The sequence below is a fragment of the Rhinolophus sinicus genome, linkage group LG06 (assembly GCF_036562045.2).
Source record: "Rhinolophus sinicus isolate RSC01 linkage group LG06, ASM3656204v1, whole genome shotgun sequence".
Taxonomy (NCBI): Eukaryota; Metazoa; Chordata; class Mammalia; order Chiroptera; family Rhinolophidae; genus Rhinolophus; species Rhinolophus sinicus.
Window position 1 is genome coordinate 80,794,202 of NC_133756.1, and position 19,180 is coordinate 80,813,381.

General features: G+C 49.0%; 3 protein-coding genes across 6 annotated transcripts; 2 read left to right on the forward strand and 1 right to left on the reverse strand.

Annotated features, from left to right (window-relative positions):
• Window positions 1–3,647: 3,647 nt before the first annotated feature.
• Window positions 3,648–8,757, forward strand: DPAGT1 (dolichyl-phosphate N-acetylglucosaminephosphotransferase 1). The gene is made up of 10 exons (XM_019716317.2): window positions 3,648–3,928; window positions 4,086–4,291; window positions 4,591–4,711; window positions 4,887–5,100; window positions 5,349–5,495; window positions 6,783–6,867; window positions 7,232–7,420; window positions 7,749–7,836; window positions 8,001–8,156; window positions 8,235–8,757. The coding sequence occupies exons 1-10, from the start codon at window positions 3,866–3,868 to the stop codon at window positions 8,298–8,300; spliced, it is 1,335 nt and encodes a 444-aa protein (XP_019571876.1). The 5' UTR covers window positions 3,648–3,865; the 3' UTR covers window positions 8,301–8,757.
• Window positions 8,758–9,462: 705 nt separating this feature from the next.
• On the forward strand, window positions 9,463–10,868 carry H2AX (H2A.X variant histone). Its single transcript, XM_019716324.2, has one exon. The coding sequence runs from the start codon at window positions 9,557–9,559 to the stop codon at window positions 9,986–9,988; it is 432 nt and encodes a 143-aa protein (XP_019571883.1). The 5' UTR covers window positions 9,463–9,556; the 3' UTR covers window positions 9,989–10,868.
• Window positions 10,869–11,181: 313 nt separating this feature from the next.
• Window positions 11,182–18,153, reverse strand: HMBS (hydroxymethylbilane synthase). 4 transcript variants are annotated; one of them, XM_019716323.2, is made up of 14 exons: window positions 17,927–18,153; window positions 15,701–15,754; window positions 15,275–15,347; window positions 14,866–14,915; window positions 14,726–14,781; window positions 14,225–14,302; window positions 13,918–13,995; window positions 13,721–13,796; window positions 12,840–12,953; window positions 12,555–12,593; window positions 12,269–12,319; window positions 11,906–11,959; window positions 11,678–11,764; window positions 11,182–11,583 (listed from the first exon to the last, which is right to left on the reverse strand). In XM_019716323.2, exons 1-14 carry the CDS (start codon window positions 17,957–17,959, stop codon window positions 11,410–11,412), a joined length of 1,017 nt encoding a protein of 338 aa, XP_019571882.1. In that variant the 5' UTR covers window positions 17,960–18,153; the 3' UTR covers window positions 11,182–11,409. The 4 variants fall into 4 exon arrangements, with proteins under 4 accessions (XP_019571882.1, XP_019571879.1, XP_019571881.1 ...); XM_019716320.2 differs by having other exon boundaries at window positions 12,200–12,319; XM_019716322.2 differs by having other exon boundaries at window positions 12,200–12,319; window positions 17,859–18,106.
• Between the last annotated feature and the right edge of the window lie 1,027 nt (window positions 18,154–19,180).

The following is a 19,180-nucleotide window of genomic DNA, read 5'->3' on the forward strand; positions in this document are numbered from 1 at the left end:
ATGGAATATTAACCCCCTCTACGCCTCCCACCACCCTTCCCCTTGGAACTAGGACACCAGAACACCCTATTAGTCTCCTTGATGGTGTGGGTTTGTTCTGGAGACATTTCCCAAGCTTGGGACTGCTTCTGTTTTTAAAAATAATATATTGCCATAGTAACAGCTCCTGCTTATGTAGTCTGTGTAGAGGGAGTGGTAATGAGGAGGGAGATAGCAGTGCAGCACTGGACTACCAATAGATTCAGCCAGAGGACCCTGCCATCCAAGTATCTCTTGTAATATCCCAACAAGCACCCAAAAACTGATGCTATACCGTACACCTTTTCTTAAGTTTAAGAGAGTGGATTGCATCCCTATTGTCATTGCTTTCTGGAGGCAGGGGAAGGAAAATCCTACAAAAGGATTCAAAGGAATCTCCATTCCCCAAGAAGTTCTTCTTCTCCACATACATATGGCAAGGTCTTTGGCACACAGTGTCTTCCTTAGAAAGGTAAACAGGGAAGGTGTTAGATTTCTCTCTCCCAAATCCAGTAGGTAGTCTGAGGAATGAATACCCGGGAGTAAGCAATGCCCTTTAAAGTGTAGAGTTGCAGAGCTAGGCAGAACCTGGCAGATCAACTTCAAGGTGCCCAAGCCAGAGGAGGTGGTGGGTGGTGGGGAAGCGGGAGGCATCCCTGGATTTCACTGTAAGGAATGATGGCAGGAGGCAGGGGGGAGGGTAACCTTGCTGTGGCCTGGCCCATGCATCATCACTGGTCTCTAAAAACAATGGAAGACTTCTAGAGTGTACGTTTCTAATGTTGAGGGGGAGGAGACATGAAATGTAGGGAGGAGAGAACTAAGGGCCAGAACCTAGGGGCAGAAGGAAGCGGTCAGTAGGCAGAGCAAGCAGCTAGAGCTAGGGGAGCACATTCCACAGGAAGTTGTCCAGACGCAAAGTTTCACTGTGAAGACCTTCTCCCCCCAAGAACCGTTCTTCAGGAACCCTCCGACCTCCCAGGGGTCTCAGATCTCTGTGTTCTTAGATTTACTTCCTCAATTCCACAGAGCAGTTGGGCCTCTGCTGCCAGATACTGCTTCACAATTCTGTCTTCCATGAGTCTCCCTAGTTGGTCCTCCCACTCTTACTTGTTGCTTAGACCTGTAGTACTTATTTCATTCTGCCTTACAGTCTGGTTGGTTGTTTATATGTCTGCTTTTCCCATTCACCAGGAAACTGCTTAAGAGTGGGGACCATGTCTTACTCGTCCCTCTTTCCTCATATTCAAACAAGGTGTTCTAATATGCTGAAGTAGATTTCTTAAGGGCAACAACTGCATTTATATTACTTTGTGTCCCCACAATACTTAAGAGTTTCCCATTCACATAGCAGGTATTAGCAAATTCTTTGTAATTTTTAGAAGTCTAACAGAAAATATTCTAATATTCATGTAAACACTAAAAATTTCTATTTTGTTTCCAACTTTTGAAAACTCACTCATGTCTTCCCAGTAGAATGGGAGATCTGAGGCTTGCTTTCAGCTAACAGTTTTTGGTAAACTGATAGGGGAGAGACAAAGGGGAAAAGGAAAAAGAGTAACTCAGCTGCCTGGAAAGAGCCACAGATCTGGTCCTGCAAGTGCCATAGCCCCCAGATCATCCAAAGCTGTCTCGTGGACTTTTCAGGCGCTGTGAAACATTTTTTGGGACAGGCTTTGTCAGGCAATCAGATTTAATAGTAGATTGGCCTTGCTCACTGGGAGATACTCAGGGCTTCCTAATAAGAGGCTCGAGGCTTGTATCTCAGACATTGCTCAGCCCAAGAAACCAGCCAAAGCCACTGACAACTCACTTGATCTGTGAGTCCTAGAATGAGCTTCAGCTTTCAGGCGAATGCTTTGAACTTTTACCACAAAAGGCACAAAACTTCAAGTGTGGTCAAGTCATGTGTTTGTTTCTTTCTCCTGATTAGTCTGATAATCAACTGGGCGGTTACTATCTTGGGAACAAAAATATTCAGATTATATGACAAGTATCCAAGTAACTATGTTCTGATGGTAACATGTATATTGGATAATGAATCTCTAGTGTACTGTCTTTGAACAAGTCCCCCTACCCTCTTCTAGTAGAGGTTGCAGGGTAGAGATAATGATCTTTGGAAAAGAAAGAGACCAAGGTTCCCAATGTGAGGCTGGGAAGGAATATTTATTAGGATTGGCCTCCTACTAAAAAAGGAAATAGATACAAACTGTCTCTCAGACCTCCAAGGAGTCTCCGCCTGCTCCTGATCAACCAGATAACTGAATGCTGACTCCTCTGGGGCTCCCATAAGCTCCTCCTTTCCACCTGCTCCTGGCATCTCACTTTCCCTGTTTGGAAGGCCCTTTCCACACTTGTCACTTACTGAAATCTTTGGTGATGCTACTTTTCCTCAAGGTCCTATCACTTCCCTTGGTCACAATTAATTGCTCTCTCCATGTGCTTCTATTACCCTGTACCTCTTTCAGACCTAGACTCATTAAGTATGATGATACTTTGTATACAGATATCTGTGTATCCTTAGTCCCATGGGGACACCCTGTGGAACAAAAAACACTTGCCTCTAGGGAGTTTCCAGTCTAAGAGGGACAGATGCACACATGCGTGCACGCACACAGAAAAACAATACCAGTGGGATAAGTACTGAAAACTTGGTGGAATACTATCAAGTAAATTACTGGGATTACTTCTTAAAGTATATTTTATACATATATGGTTTTCCATTTTTAGAGTGGCCTTCAAGTAGAAGAGACATTTCACACCTGGTTTTGAGAGACAGGAGGGACCATCTTTGGCCTAAAAAGAGTCAATCTGACCCTCACTCCTACAGCAAGTCATATTCGAAAGAGTGGACCAAGTGCCAGGATAATTGAGTCCATCTTCAGAACTCCCTGGTGATTTCCTCTCTGAAGAATGGAAATCACTTACCATCTAAGAGCCTGTGGGTGAATTAAAGAGAATGAAGATTCTGGTGAACTGTTATTTGCAGCAAGGAAACAGGTGCCAAGTAAAAGGCACAGTAACCTGGAGGAAGAGACGGGATTGGGAGTTACTCAGTCTCCCAGGAGTCCACGTGTGGGTCTGGTTCTCCTGCTTCCTTAGCTTTTTCCAACGCCTCATCCTCGCATCCTCGGTTTGGGAGTCTGGCACAAAGCAGTGATCCGGGACCAAGGAAAGTCAAGTACCGGGTTAATTCCAAGACCTGAAGGCACTCCCAACCCCTTCATTAATGAGGTGCCCCGCGGGGTTGCCCGACAACTAACTGCTACTGCGAGGGCAGAAGGTAGGTGGAATGATTAAGGAAAAGAACCAGGATGAAGGACAAGAAAAACACGGAGTTGGAGAGGCTTTTTAAGTGTCTACGCTTTAGGATTTACATAATCTTCCAAATTGTGGCTGCGTTTCCGGGAACTGAGTTGTATTTACCTTGGCTTCCCATTACGTTGGGAACAGATTTTCTTTAGGGAGCGGGCGCTGTTCCACTTCCTCGTCCCTCACACCCTCCCCAACTTGCTTCCAGTGGCGGACTTCTCCGCTCTTGAGACTACCCACAGTAAACTCAGGGTACTGGCCCTTTAAACGTGACCGGCGGAGGCCGACGAAGCTAAAACTGACGTGGAAACGAGAGTAAGCGGCGTCAGACGCATGGTAGAAGGAGGCGTTCATCTTGGAACCGGGCAAGAAGTTTTTCTGCTTTGGGCTATATACATCTTGAATATGATGATAGGAAAGTATCCGCTTTTGTCTTTAATTGCTTTTCCTATGCCCTCGTGATGACTCAACTCTCGAATGAAAGATGTAGTTTAAGAAAAACACTTCTGTCCCCACGCTTTTGCCCATATTAAAAATGGCCGTCGCAGCTTTCCACAACGCTAGTTGCTCTGCGTACAAGATCCAGGCGGAGACGCGGGTAGGTAAATACAGTGGGGCGGAGCCGAGGTTTCTCTGTAGAGGCTTGGCCGGAGTCGGGAGGGCAGCTTTAGTCAGAGTTGTTGGGTTTTGCTCAGGCTGGTGTGTGGAGCGGCCACTCCTTACCGCGGCGGGCTCAGGGTTTCTGCCCTCCTTAGGCGTTAGCTGAGGAGGAGGCGGAGGGGGCCTCCTGGCCGGTCACCATGTGGGCCTTCCCGGAGTTCCCGATGCCGCTGCTGGTGAATTTGATCGGTTCGCTGCTGGGATTTGTGGCCACACTCATCCTCATCCCTGCATTCCGTGGCCACTTCATCGCCGCGCACCTCTGTGGTCAGGACCTCAACAAATCCGGCCGGCAGCAGATGTGAGCGGTGGCACACGGATCCCGGGCAGGGAACAAGGGCTGGGGCTAGGACTGGGGTGCTTGACTGCGCGCGGAGATGCAGCGCCAATCCAGCAGACACCCCCTTGGGAGGTGAAGAGCAGAACTGGTTAGCATTGGGGAAGGGGTGGGCGGGAGAGGGGGAACTCTCGGGTGTATCAGGGACTTCAGCAGTGGTGCCCTCCCCCCACCTAAGATTAGGTTACTATAATGCTTGCACTAGTGCGTGACCACGTCCCCTTTCCTCTTTCCCCTTCACCCCACTTGCTGCTGGGCCACAGCCCAGAGTCCCAGGGAGTTATCAGCGGTGCTGTTTTCCTAATCATCCTCTTCTGCTTCATCCCTTTCCCTTTCCTGAACTGCTTTGTGGAGGAGCAATGTAAAGCCTTCCCCCACCATGAGGTAAGTGGGTTACTGGGGGTGGTTGCCTATGTCTGGGGACTTGGGAGTTGCCTGAAAGAGAGGGTTATTTGGGTTTGGGGGAGGGGCTGAGGGAGGAATGAAAAGACAGAAATTCTTGAGAGGAATGGTGAAGTGGGCTTAGGCTTGAGCCATGACTTGCCCGAGCCTCCCCCAGTTTGTGGCCCTGATAGGTGCGCTCCTTGCCATCTGCTGCATGATTTTCCTGGGCTTCGCGGATGATGTACTGAATCTACGCTGGCGCCATAAACTGCTGCTGCCCACAGCTGCCTCACTACCACTCCTTATGGTCTATTTCACCAACTTCGGCAACACGACCATTGTGGTACCCAAGCCCTTCCGTCCGATTCTTGGCCTGCATTTGGATTTGGGTGAGTAGCCCTGCCACTACTGCCTCTATGTCCCCTACTTCAGGGTCCCAGTACACCTTGAGATATCCAGCAAAGCATCCTTCCTGGCGCTCTGTATTCTCTTCCATGTCCCCGTTTTGTCCCTGTGTCTTCTCAGATCTTTTCTGTTGGCCCTTCATCCTATCCTCTGTCCTCAGTACTTTTCTCAGAAGAATATCCTTAAATCCTCATTTGGCCTTACTTCTTTTCTTACTGTCTTCTCTCCTCAGGGATCCTGTACTATGTCTACATGGGGCTGCTGGCAGTGTTCTGTACCAATGCCATCAATATCCTAGCAGGAATTAATGGCCTAGAGGCTGGCCAGTCACTAGTCATTTCTGCTTCCATCATCATCTTCAACCTGGTAGAGCTGGAAGGTAGGTGGGATTGCAGGTAGGGAGAGAGAAGTCTGAGTGTTAAGGGAATTGCCTGATATCTGGCTTTGGGAAATTCAGAAAAAAAGCAATATGTTAATAACTATAGAAGATGAGTAAAGGTATTAACATTGCAAATAACAAGTAAGATTTATTAAATGTGAGAAAAACAGCAGCCCTGTCATTTATAGCTAGAGTGGCATTAATATGTAGGCCATGATCTTCTCCTATCAAACATAAACAATTTCACAGAACTTCCAACCTCTGTGACCACGATAGAGTAAGATGAAAACCAGAACTCTCCATAACTATGTCTGAGCATAAACAAAACCAAAAGAACACAGAGCACCCCACAAAAATGACCAAGATCCCCCTCTTCTGGCTAACATGAGTGATTGCTGCTTCCTTCTAACAACTCAGTTCTTCCAACTTAAATAAAAATTAAGATGCTTAATATAGAATTACTCCTGTTGACAGCATCCAGTCCAGGGCAAAAGTCTGCCTCCTTGTATCCTCCTCAGAATTACTTAAAACAAATCCTATAACAAGTCCTCGTAACACATGATTATGGGGCATCCCATGGTTCTACATGGTATGTGATTTCTAGTTTCCCTTGTTACAAATCAAACCCACCTTTGATTATAGGTGTGTTTCTAGTGGTTTTGGACATCAATAAGTGTTTATTAAAGTTAAGTGCTTTTTCACGGCGGCCGGTTGGCTCTGTTGGTTAAGAGCTCAGTGCTCTAATACCAGGGCTGCTGGTTTGATTCCCACATGGGCCAGAGAGCTGTGCCCTCCACAACTAAATTGAAAACAACAATTTGACTTGGAGCTGATGGGTCCTGGAAAAACACACTGTTCCCCAATATTCCCCAATTAAAAAAAAAAAGCTAAGCGCTTTTCAAACATCTCATTTAAACTTTGTAACAGTTCTGTGTAGCAGGTGTTATCAACTGTATTTTACAGAATTTTACAGATGAAACTGAAGCTTAGAGAAGTAATGTGTCTTGATCAAGGTCACACTGGCAGTAAAGCTCATATTCAAACTTAGGTCTGAACAGTCTAAACCAGTTTAAGACAATAACTAGTTTAGAAAGAGTTCATGAAAGAGGTAGAATGTTGAGAATTACCTGGGTGACATAAAAGGGGTTGTGAGTTCTTGAATATGACTTGGGAGAGGTGGACAATACAGATTGGGACATAACTTAGAGGCAGACAAAAATAGGATCAGGGTATACAGAGGAAGTGGCTATCAGTTTTTCCTTCTTTCTTTTTCCCCTGCTTCCAAAGGTGATTGTCGGGATGATCATGTCTTTTCCCTCTACTTCATGATACCCTTTTTTTTCACCACCTTGGGATTGCTCTACCATAACTGGTAAGTAGGCCTGTGGATAGGGGGACAACTATTTGAACATGTGGCAAGTATGGTCCTGATCATGACCCATCTCCTGATGGAGAGGCTAAACCTGTGCATACCCATGTTAAGTGTTTTCTGGGTCTTCAGTTGGTAGTATTCTTAAATTTCTGTCTACTCAGCAGTGGTTGATGACAAGTGCTGTGGTTCCCTAAGAATAATGAATTCAGGACCTTGGGTTCCAGAGAGTTGCTGGGAGAGCTGATTGGAGTCTCCTCTGAGCCAGAACTAGGATCAGGGCTAGCCGAGTGCCCAGGGTGTGTTATGTGAGAGAAAGATTTGGTAATGCCTCTTGCCACTGGCTCAGATCCTCTCTCCCACACAGGTACCCATCACGGGTGTTTGTGGGAGATACCTTCTGTTACTTTGCTGGCATGACCTTTGCCGTGGTGGGCATCTTGGGACACTTCAGCAAGACCATGCTACTCTTCTTCATGCCCCAGGTGTTCAACTTCCTCTACTCACTGCCTCAACTCCTGCATATCATCCCCTGCCCTCGCCACCGTGTGCCCAGGTAGCTGCTTTGGGGTTTGAAAGGGACATTATAGCTTTTTCACTTGAGATTCATAAAGCCAGCTTTATACATTTGCTGTGCAAAGGGAGGGCCCAAAAAAGGGCTGTTTCCTTGTGGTTAGCCCTTTATAAATTACAGAGCACATTCACTTACATAATCTCATTTAATGTTCACAGCAACTCTGATCATACAATAGTAAGCGGCAGAGCCAGAAATAGATCTCGAGTTGTTTGACTCCATATTTCATTCTTCTTCCTATTAAATAACCACACTGAAGAGAGTTCGTTAAGTAGTGGCCCAGTCACATAAAACACTCTTGCCCCTGCAGACTCAATACCAACACAGGCAAACTGGAGATGAGCTATTCCAAGTTCAAGACCAAGAGCCTCTCTTTCTTGGGCACCTTTATTCTAAAGGTAACGGGAACAAGGAGGTAAGGCTTTAGGCCACCATCCTAAATTCAGGGAATGGGGAACCTAGGCCTGCATCAGATCCAAGGGGAGTTTGGAAGCATTAAGCAGATCCCCATTCCTGAAGCATAGGTATTAGCTGAAGTACTTATCACTTCCGACCCTTCCAGGTAGCAGGAAGCCTCCAGCTAGTGACAGTGCGCCAGAGTGAGAATGAGGACGGTCCCTTCACCGAGTGTAACAACATGACCCTCATCAACTTGCTACTTAAGGTTTTTGGGCCCATGCACGAGAGAAACCTCACACTGCTCCTGCTGCTGCTACAGGTGCGATTTGGCATAGGGTGTACACCTCCTTGTCTCCTTTTCTCCATGGTTCTTACTCTAGTCCATTTTTCCTTGCAGATCCTGGGAAGTGCTGTCACATTCTCCATTCGGTACCAGCTTGTCCGACTCTTCTATGATGTCTGAGTCTCCAGATCATTGCCTTTTACTTCACAGTCTCCAGGGTTCCTGACTCAGGATGACCTCATTCTAGACCAAGACTGCCTCTTGGCTCGGGCCTCTCCCACCCTTCATTCTCCTTAGCATTTTGTTTCCCCCGTGATTATTGACAAATTGGGCCTTTCTTGCCCTCTAGTGACTATTGATTGGACTTTGCCAATGGTTTCTTCAACTTGCCACTCTCCCTATCCATCCAGTCTTTGTAGCCCCCTAAGGTGGGATGCTGCATTTGTTATGCAGTTTTCTACAACTCTGACTGTCAAGGACTGTGTTGGGCCTGGGGATAATATAACTTTGGCTGGTGATAGGGACACAGGCTCAAAGATGACATTTCACTATAAGTATTCTAATTAGTAAAAGCAGACAGGGTTGGGGGGCGCAGGTGCTCCCAGTGGTGACAATAAAGTGTTGTCTTTTTCTTGTTCCTGTAGGTGTTTCCTATATGGGCATTTTAGAGTACATTGGGAGGGTTGCTGGAGGCACCTCCTCCAAGAGGATGCCTGTCTCTCTGCCCCATCCTTTTTCTTTTAGTACACCAGGCCCCTTTTAGCAAGTGAGCAGAAAGAACTGCAACCAGACAGAACATATTGAATAAATATTGAAATCCTGATACTTCAAGTGGCATGGAGGGTCATAAGATTGGAATTACCTGTTCTCTGATAGGGGATTGAACTTTCAGGGGGTCTCATTTCTTCCCTTTTTCATTCTCCCTTGGCCAGAAAGGAGGAGGAAGTAGGGTGTGACCACACACGGAAAGGAAGATAGAGGTAGTTGTAGTGTTGATCCCTTTCCTTTAAAAATCCCAAGTCCCACACTATTTCCCAGAGGCGCTTCAGCTTGCTTTCTCCACCTACTGTCTTTTAAAGATTTGGTCGTCGGATGTAGGATTTAAATTTCGCGCGCTTCACATGGATTGGCTACATGAGGGAGTAGTTGGCTGGCTGAATGCCACCACTCCTCCTCGCCATTCCCCGGGCAAACGGTTTTCAAATTCGACCAATCGGCTGGCGCGCTCCTTCAGCCGAGGCGCGCCACCGAAGGGTTAACTGCAACCAACCAGAGGCTGCTTTAGAGGAAGAAGCCAATCAGGAGGGCGCGGAGGTGTGTCCTGGTGGCTTATAAGGGCGGTTTCCGGCGGTGCGCGGCAGCAGTTAGGCTGCAGTGGGTGGCTGTGTGTTAGTCTACGGAGCGCTCTTCCTCATCATTCCTCTACCTCCAGCGACATGTCGGGCCGCGGCAAGACCGGCGGCAAGGCCCGCGCCAAGGCCAAGTCGCGTTCGTCGCGCGCTGGCCTCCAGTTCCCCGTGGGCCGCGTACACCGGCTGCTGCGGAAGGGCCACTATGCTGAGCGAGTGGGAGCTGGCGCGCCGGTGTACTTGGCGGCTGTGCTCGAGTACCTCACCGCAGAGATCCTAGAGCTGGCGGGCAACGCGGCCCGCGACAACAAGAAGACGCGCATCATCCCCCGCCACCTGCAGCTGGCCATCCGCAACGATGAGGAACTCAACAAGCTGCTGGGTGGCGTGACGATTGCCCAGGGAGGCGTCCTGCCCAACATCCAGGCCGTGCTGCTGCCCAAGAAAACCAGCGCCTCCGTGGGGCCCAAGGCGCCAGCGGGAGGCAAAAAGGCCACTCAGGCCTCTCAGGAGTACTGAGGGGCGCCCGCGCCGTCGCCGGCCTCCCGGCCCTCCCTGTGCCACCACAAAGGCCCTTTTAAGGGCCACCACAACCCTCAAGGAAAGAGCTGAGCCTCGGCGGTCGGCTGCCGCTGGCTGCCCTCCACCCCGCGCGGGCTCGCAGTTGCCCGCTCGGGTTCTCTGGAGCGGCCGTTGAGCGACGGCTCGGCCCGGGGAGTGTCCGGCGCTGTGACTCAGCCACCCTGCCCTCGGAGTCGCTGACGGGCAGCGGTGAGGCCGCGGCACTTTCTGGGAGGCCGGGCCTACTCCTATGACGTAGGGCTGAGGTGAGCGGCCCGGAAGGTGAGTCGCCGGCGGAGCCTCTCAGCACCACCCGCTCGTCTGCTCCAGCTCGGGGCTTAGGCCGCCACCTCAGACATGGCTGTCGACTTGCAGGCTCTGGTCGGGGAAACATTGATCCTTAAATTCGTTAGGGCGCCCCCTTTGCTGCCAGATCCCGGGCTTTTGCAATCCGCTTCCTCCATCTTCTCTAGGCCTGTGCGTTGCGGCCGCGACAGACGTTGTAATGTGCACACTTGCCCCAGAGAAGAGCGCCTTGCGGGGAGAGGCTGGGGAAGGGCCAAGGCCTCCTGTGCTGGGGTTCCGAACGGGCTGTGTGGACTGCAGGGCTTGTGTGTAACCCAGACGCTGATGGGCAGCCGGGCCTCACTAATTCTCCGCTTTGCTCCATCCAGCCAGTCCAGCACCTAGATAGATAGCGCAATACAGTAACCCCTGTCTGGGCCGAAGGCTTCTGAACTGAACTGGAATTTAACCAACCCACCCAAGACTATTACCTTAGGTATTGCGGAGTTTTAAGATGGGCTAATTTTGTTTATTAAAGGATTGTTTTTAAAAAGTGAGTCACTTTCATTTTGCCCCAAAGTGTTGTAGGCCTGATGACTTTGTAGACTCTTTTGAGGGGGGTAGGGTTGGGAGTGTACTACCTGATAACAAGGCTCTGGTTAAACTGGAGAGATGCAAGCTATAGGGTCTTAAGATGGTTCACATTTGGTGTTCTCTGGAAGACCATTTATTCTTTTGAAGTGAGAACTATTGAGACAGAAAAAAGGAGTGTTCCAGAACTATGGACAGAGGTCCCAGCCTTGAAAATAAGGAGTAAAGTGTTGTTTGTCCTTATCTTTCCTGCAACCCCACCAAAAACAAAAAACCACCTTCAGAGCTGGTTTATTAATAGAGTTGGTTACATTCAAAGGCTTGGACTCTTTCTAAAGAGATGAAGCCCCTACCTAATGAGGCAAGGCAGTCCCTCCAAGTCTCTGACCCTGCAGTTCAATCCCCTGGGGTAATCATTCCCCAGTTAGTGAGAATGGGGCACTGAGGGCTGGGATGTAGGCACTGGACAGCAGTAACTCAGGCACCTGTGCCTCACAGACCAGTTAGTGGGCATCATTAAGCTGCCGGGCAACGTCCAGGATGTTCTTGGCTCCTTTGTTCAGCAACAAGTTGGCCAGGCTGATGCCCAGGTTCTCAGCAGCTAGCTGAGCTACTCGTGGAATGTTCTGGGCAGTGATGCCCACCAGCTGTGGATCATCTTCAGGGCCATCTTCATGCTGGGTGAGATAACATAAGATTTGGTGAGCACAAAAGGGGAGGTCTCAAGGCAGGCTTGTTTCTTAACCCTCCCTCGCTTTCCAGCCTTGGCACCTGGACAGGGACTCTGATGGTGGCCTGCATGGTCTCTTGCATACTATCTGAGCCATCCAGACTCCAGACTCCTCCAGTCAGGTACAGCTGGGAACGAAAACGGTTTGCCTTAGCATATTCTGAGGGAACTGCTTAGAAACCTGGGTTCTTGCTAGCAACTCAAGGATGCACAGGGAGAAATGCAACAGTCCTTTCTTCCCTGCCCTCCCACCCATATTCCCTGCTTACTTGCCCATCCTTCATAGCTGTATGCACTGCTACTGGCACACTGCAGCCTCCTTCCTGCAATGAGAAGTTCTCTCTGTGAGCTCCAAAGACCCTTAACACTACCCTGTGACCAGAGCCATCAGGGATCCATAGGCCTAAGAGGACATGACTGAAAAGGAGGCTAGGGATCCAGACTTGGGTCCTCTATACACAATATTCAAGAATGAATTGCCACTAATTTCAGAGCATGAATTTTAGAAATCTCCCCACTATTCCCAACTCCCCACCCCTCCACAGCTGAAATACAGGCCCTACCAGGTGCCTCAAGAAGGCCCGTTCAGCAATGCAGCAAAGCAGAGTCTCAGGATCATGCAACACACCCACCAGATCCAAGATGTCCTTGTCCTTGGCTCGGACTTCCACGCCCAGGGCCCCCTGGTGGAAAAACAGCCTAAGATATCAGGTCCAATCTTTCCCCAACCAATGGAGCTACAGATGGGAACCAGCCCAACTCCACCTGCTTCCCCAAGGCCTTTTGGTACAGTAGCCTCCCAAGACCTGCCCCTCCCTAGGAACGTTTATGCTAGGGAAGCAGATGCAGACTCAGTTGTGTGACCATCTTGGTTGAGAACAAAGGGATATATCAACACGGCTTCCTGGTCAAGCATACCTGACCCACAGCATACATGCATTCCTCAGGGTGCAGGATCTGTGGGGGCAGAATAGGCAGAAGGGTAGAGATGAGGGTACCTAAAAGAACAGCAGTGAGATGGGGCTTCCCTATCATATAGAAAGCCTGGATAGGCAAAAGATGGCCTCTGATCCCCAATCTTCCAGCCTTGGCCTCATTTCGATTGCAGTATTTTCCAAAGACTAGAGGCGGGCTGTTCAAGAAGAGCACATAGGCAGGAAGGGAATAAAGATTAACTGGGGAGGGAATAGGGGCAGCCCCTACCTGCCCCACCCGGTTCTGCCAGCCCATGCGCTGCAGGCCAGCTGCAGCCAAAATGATGGCGCTGAACTCCTGCAGCTCATCCAGCTTTTGAAGCCTTGTGTTGAGATTTCCTCGCTGTGAAAAGATGCTAAGGACCATGAGCATTGTTCCCTCTTCCTGAGACATTCTCTAAATGGTTAACTGCACATCTTTCAGTTCTCAGCTTAATGGTAACAGCATGCCACATACTAAAGTGTTTTACATATCAACTCATTTAATTTTCACAGAAACTCTGAGGTAGGTTTTATTATCTCCATTTTACAGATGAGGAAAATGATACACAGAGATTAAATAACTTGCCCAAGGTTACAAGATCTCTAATAAGCCTTCCTTGCCCCCCAAATCTGTGTTTAGATGTTCCAGTTAGAAGTTTCCAGAGAATTCCTTACTTTGCTCATTGGAGCACTTGGCACATACTATTTTAGTTTTACAAAACATACCACATATTCATTGTAAAAATCAAAACAATGTAGTAGAATATAAAATAAAAATGGAAGTACCCTCCATACTCCCCTCCACCTCCCTAGAATATCACTCTGTGTTATCAATGCCTGTTTGTCTGCCTCCCAAACCAAAATGTAAACTCTACATAAACAGGGGCAATGTTGATCTTGCTCACCACTATCCCCATTGCCAGGCACTTGCCTGGAGCTGAGAAAACATGAAAGGATTATGGCTGGATGAGTGGATGGATGGATGGATGGATGGACGGATGGATGAATGGGAGGACAGCCAGCCCACTGCCCTGTGGCTCACTTTCTCTGGAAGCCCCTTCCACTCTCAGGACTCCCAGGGCCCTCTGGACCTCATCTTCCTCCTGGGCTGCTCCTCTAAAAGGATACAATATTCTTGAACTCCAGATGTGGGAACTTTCTCTTTAGCTGGGCTGCTCTCCGCAGGGAGCTGGTTCCCACCACACTGCTCAGAGAGGATTTAAAATTAGATTTAACCCTAGGCAGGCACTGTTCCTTTCTTCCTCCTTCTAACCACCCATCGTCTGTGCACATTTCACCAAGATGCCTATCCAGACCCCACTCACCTCTTCTCTGGCAAGGTTTCTAGAGTCTTCCCAACAAATTTTGGGTGAAAGACAACAGCATCATAGGGGTTCTCTCGTCTGTGGGTGGAGGGGAGGTCAGAATGAGGGAGAGATCTCAGTTCAGGTCAGTTTCAGTCTCTGCTGATAGCTAACTAACTGACATTTTCTGAGTTTTTCTACCATGCTTGATACTCCTCAGGGAAGGGGAGGCAGCCCTAGAGGCAGAGGGTCAAGTCCCAAAGGGAAAAGCCAAGGTTAACATATTGCCTACCCACCCTACCCAGGCCCTTACTCGCAGGACACTTACTTGCAGATGGCTCCAATGGTGAAACCCGGAGGAAGCACAGTGGGCAGGTCCTTCAGGGAGTGAACAACCAGGTCCACTCTAGAGATGGGATAGGGCAAGGAGAAGGTGTCTGGGCAGCAGGCCCCCACATCTCCACCTACCCCTGCCTCTAGTTCAGTGGCAGAGCGTAGAGCAGTTTGGGAAGCAGGCCTCTCTGAGATCTCAGGACCCTGAGACTTTTATCCCCACATTCCTCCCCCCTCCCCCAGTCAATCTTGCACTCTAGGAAGCCAGATGGCTCAGAACCAGGACACTATCCTTTTCTGATGCCCGAAAAACCCCCATATGATTCCCCTCTCTAGCTTCTCCAAGGGTTTAAATTAAGCAGCCCAGCTGATATCCAGGTCTGATGCACACACTGGAGTCCTAGCAAGAGGCAGAGAGGGCCCACACTCTTGTCTTTTTTTTTTTTTCTGGTTGCTATTCCACCATCTTGGATGTTCTCTCATGTCTTTCACTTACTCATTCTTCTCCAGTGCATGTTCCAGCTCCTTGGTAAATAGGCTCTTCTCTCCAATCTGCCAGACAGGAGAGAGCCTCGGACTAAATCTCTTGGGGGAAGGAGAGAGGAGGGGGGCAAGGATTGGGGGTGGAAATGTTACCTTAGAGAGTGCAGTATCAAGAATCTTGTCCCCTGTGGTGGACATAGCAACTGTGGAGAGAATCAGGTGCTCACTGAAAAGTATTTATTGAGCCCCTACTGAACCCAGCATGGTACTAAGATTCAAGGTAAATGCAGAGGCAAATAAACCCCAGTCCCCACTCTCTGGGAATGTATGAGGCCAGACAGCCTCATAACAAGACCTAAAGAAGATGTTAAATGCCAGGCTAACCCAGGTAGTCAGAGCTGGAGGTGTTCAGAGGAAAGAGCCCTCCAAACTGGGGACAGCCATGAATTCTCGAAGGCAATGCGACCAGGTTTTGGCCCTGGGCCAAGGCAGAAACGCTCTGTTCTCCCCTTCAGAAGGTAAGAGCTTCCTGTTAGCTTCCATGCCTATCCAGAAAACTCACTGATTTCAAACTGCAGTCCTGGGTATAAGGATTTCAGAGTTGCCACCACACTGTCCGTCTGTATGCGAGCCAGCTGGGGGCAGAAAGATGGATTAGTCCTGTCCTTCCCTGGCCACTGCCCTGAGCTCAGACCACCATAGGGTCAGGGTGATCCTGAAAGAACTGGAATTCAGATAGGGGGTTGAATGCTCATCTAGGAAGGAGAGAAGCGTTTTGGCCTAGGAATCTTCTGTACCCCAACAACTTCCACAGCCCAAGGACTATCTCCACAGAATGCAATCTGCCATTATACATGAAATGTAACACCCAGCCACCACATTTCCTCCATCCCTGAGCTGCTGGGAACTAACCCTGACGACCCCCCAACTTGTAATACTATGAGCACAGAACTCTTCCAACAAACCTCCTTCCAGTACCTGCACTCACCTGACTCTTGCGGGTACCCACGCGAATCACTCTCATCTTTGGACTGTTTTCTTCCTGCAAAAAAAGTCCCCAGGTCACAGTCCCCTCTGTTCCTTGTGTTCTTCAACACCTTGTCCAAGAACCAGAATCACTGGCTTGGAAGAAAGGAACCTCAGCACCTGGCCTGGGGCCAGGTAAGCCTTAGAGGAGGAAAATATTCCAAGAATGGTCCCTTTACTTTCCTCAATTCCTTCTACCCTCTTCACAGATCCAGAGAAGAAGAGGGAAGCAATGGTAGGACCTGCTGTTGTTGCAATAACCAGGACAGTGAGTCCTGAAGCCCATCCTGGCCAAGGCAGTTGGGGGTGTTGCCCATAGCCAGGTGTGTAAAGAGATAAGGCCCATCAGCCGGGCCACAGAGAGGGTGGAGCCTGTAGCAGGCAGGGGCAAGACAGCTGGGGCCACACAGGGAACTTATGCTGAGTCACTGAGGACAAGTTCAGCATTCACAACAGAGCAGGCACTCAAGAAAGCTTCAATGCCACCCAGATGCCAAGAGCTACCCATCAGCTGCCACACTATGATCCCCTAATCTGGTTGGAATGATACATAAAGGACTGGGGTCACAGATTTTATGTCTAGTCCTGTCCAGCCTCTTGGCTGGGTGACCTTGAGCACATCATCCCTTCAGTACCTACTAGTTCCTCTAAAAAATTAAGAGGTTTGGACTCAAGTATCTTCTGCCTTTGTTGTTCTATAAGACTAAAAGGCTAAGCTGCCTAATGTCCATTCACTTAGAGTGCTGCCTCTGGTTTCATCAACAAGGAAATATTGGGACGTCGGAGACCAAGCCAAGAACTCAAAGCACTCTTCCTCCTGCCAGGGCACCTTGGACAAAGGTGTTCAGTGCCAAGCAGGTAGAACTGAGTTCTTTAGTCTGAGGTCCTATTTCTTTCTGGATCTCAACAGCAGCCACTGTAGATACCGTCAACTTTCCTTGTTGTGGGATCTTCATCCCATGGAGCTCTTTTGCAGGTAGGCATCTGAGGAAGAAGTGATAGCTGGTTGTTCTTTGACTCTAGTCTATTCTATTGCTATCACTTCTCTAATAAGTAAATCCTGGGGGACCCTGAGCAAATTAGGCTAGGCTTGGAATGCTAAACATGGCCACTAAAATTCTGGGCCACAGGGAACCCACAGAGTTATCTAAGGTCTCAAAAACTGCTAGATTCAAACAATCCCTTAATTTCATTGATTCTACACAGCATATTCGGTCAAATTGTTTCATTAAAAAATTACTTATTGAGCATTAATCTTCACAACCACCTATTAGGTAGACAGGGCAGGCATCTCTGGGACCACAGTCCCAGAAGCAAAGGCTGGCTCTGAGGGGTGAAGTGACTTGCCCAGGGTTACACAGCTAATAATGGGCTGAGAGCAGGAGCTAGAATCTGGATCTTCCTACTTCTAGTGCAGTGCTCAGGAATGTCTGCAATGGCAAAGAATACCTCATCTCACCAGCAGGCTGGATAGGGAGAGATAAGCAGCTGCCCTACCTCTTTATCTCAGGCTGGCAATGGCCTCCACAGGCCCTATAGTTTGCATCTGCACAAGCCCAGAAGTCGGGTTGGCGGGCTAGGAATAGGAAGACCTAAGGGCGCCCCTAGCCCCATCGTAGTAACCCAATAGTGTGTTTCAGCTGGGGACTTCAAGAGTAGGTTGGGGCTGGGTGACCACTAAAACGGAAAAAGGGGGAGGGAGCACTTCCAACATGGCTGTGTGCAGTTCAGAGACTTGGGGGTCTTCTCTCTGGATCCCAAGGCGGTCGAAACTCCCCCCCAGCCCCCGCCCCCGCCTCGTGTGAAAGGATCCTAGGGAAGAGCACCCAGTCTTGTTTATTCAACCTTCCCGGGTTGGGTCACTAGATCTAGAGCCGTGGATACCAGAATCCCATCCAATTTCCCGCAGGGATGGGGGCTCCGTTCAAGGCAATCTCTCCACTCTTAACCCCATCCCCACCGCTCATCGACTTCCCCCCTCCTTCCTAAGGGCAACTCAGCTACTGGCCCTTTAAAAAACATTCACACACACACACACACACACACACACACACAAGAAAAAAAAAGAGAGAGAAAGGAAGGAGAGTCGTTCCGACCAATAGACAACAGAGGGTGGCAACCTGGGGCCAATCGTTGCACTGCTAGTCCGGAAAACCGAAACAGCGAGGTTCCTTGGCTCAGGACTCACCACCGCTGAAGCCGCGTTGCTGTTACCAGACATGGCTGTGCTTGGAAGTAGCGGGGAGAGGCTGTCGCCGAGGCCCTAGGATCCGGGGGAGCCAGAAGCACCGATTGTCGGGTAGCGGGTCTACGCAGGGCCTGACCTCCAACAGTGGCCTCAGACTCGCGGCTCTAGGCCAGGCCCTATGTCACTTCCGGCGCCCGCCCTCAGAGGGAAGGTGTCTCCCTCTGGGCGGGAATTAGAACGATTGCCACCGAGACTAACCCTTGGGTTACCGCCCCTACTCCATAGGCTGACGCGGGACGGGGCGGGGGGCGGCGGTTGGGGGGCTGGGGTGGCGTGTCCTAGCCGCAGTCTTCCTGGTTTGAGACCCAGGCCTACCACCTACGCTATTCTGCTTTCACCCACATTTAGTTCTGAGCCAGTAATACTGATGGTCAGTGGCTAAAATATGCTCCCCAGATTAAACCACAAAGTAAACTGCACTCCCCTCCTACCGCCACCCAAAGGGATGGTCAGTTAAGCCAAAATTAGCCCCAAGAAGAAAAGGAGACCATATTAAACCTAAAATGCTGCATTGGAAGTAAAGGATCCTTGAGGGAATTACCATGCCCCCTAGGTTGGATTCAATATCTACCAATAAAAGAGTCATCCAGAATTCTATAGCTTTATCTCCTTACCTGTGGCACATTAGTGCAGTTTCTGTGGCACTTCCTTCACTCTGTTCAAATGCAGGTCTGCTACAACCTTGAAGTCCGAAACATTTCTACTTTTAAAATAAGGAAAACTGATTCAGAGATTAAAAGTCATGCCTAGAGACAAATAACTGAAGTGGGAGTGCCAAACACATGGAAAAAAGGGCTTGTTAGAAAAAGTGCTTTACCCGCTGACATTACTAATAACCATGTATCCATATTGAGCACCCATGCGCTAATCACTCTACAAAGAAATGGATACCCATTCTTTCCTTTGGCCTTCATAATGTCCATAAAAGAAAGGTATCATAATTCCTAATGTACAGATAAAGAAACAGGTTCAGAGGAGGTAAGAGTTGTTCTAAGTCAAACTAGGATTCCAACTAGGATACAAAGTTTGCACTTTTCTCAGTCTACCTAAACCGCAATGTCCAGCTTGCTTTCTTCAATTAACCCCATAGGAGCAATTTCTGACAGGCGATGTAACACAAATTACATGCAGACACCAGCAACATAAAACTTCAGCAGACAACTTGAAACAGGGAAAAATGTTTCAATATAGGCC

What these genes read in the sequence shown, in the direction of transcription:
- DPAGT1 (XM_019716317.2), top strand. Translation starts at nt 3,866, where the DNA reads ATGGCCGTCGCAGCTTTCCACAACGCTAGTTGCTCTGCGTACAAGATC. An exon ending in AAATCCGGCCGGCAGCAGAT is followed by an intron (nt 4,292 to 4,590) that starts GTGAGCGGTGGC and finishes GCTGGGCCACAG; the next exon opens with CCCAGAGTCCCAGGGAGTTA. An exon ending in TGGGCACCTTTATTCTAAAG is followed by an intron (nt 7,837 to 8,000) that starts GTAACGGGAACA and finishes CGACCCTTCCAG; the next exon opens with GTAGCAGGAAGCCTCCAGCT.
- H2AX (XM_019716324.2), top strand. Translation starts at nt 9,557, where the DNA reads ATGTCGGGCCGCGGCAAGACCGGCGGCAAGGCCCGCGCCAAGGCCAAG.
- HMBS (XM_019716320.2), bottom strand. Translation starts at nt 17,959, where the DNA reads ATGTCTGGTAACAGCAACGCGGCTTCAGCGGTG. An exon ending in CATGCACTGGAGAAGAATGA is followed by an intron (nt 14,303 to 14,725) that starts GTAAGTGAAAGA and finishes TCCCATCTCTAG; the next exon opens with AGTGGACCTGGTTGTTCACT. An exon ending in GCATGTATGCTGTGGGTCAG is followed by an intron (nt 12,320 to 12,554) that starts GTATGCTTGACC and finishes TTTTTCCACCAG; the next exon opens with GGGGCCCTGGGCGTGGAAGT.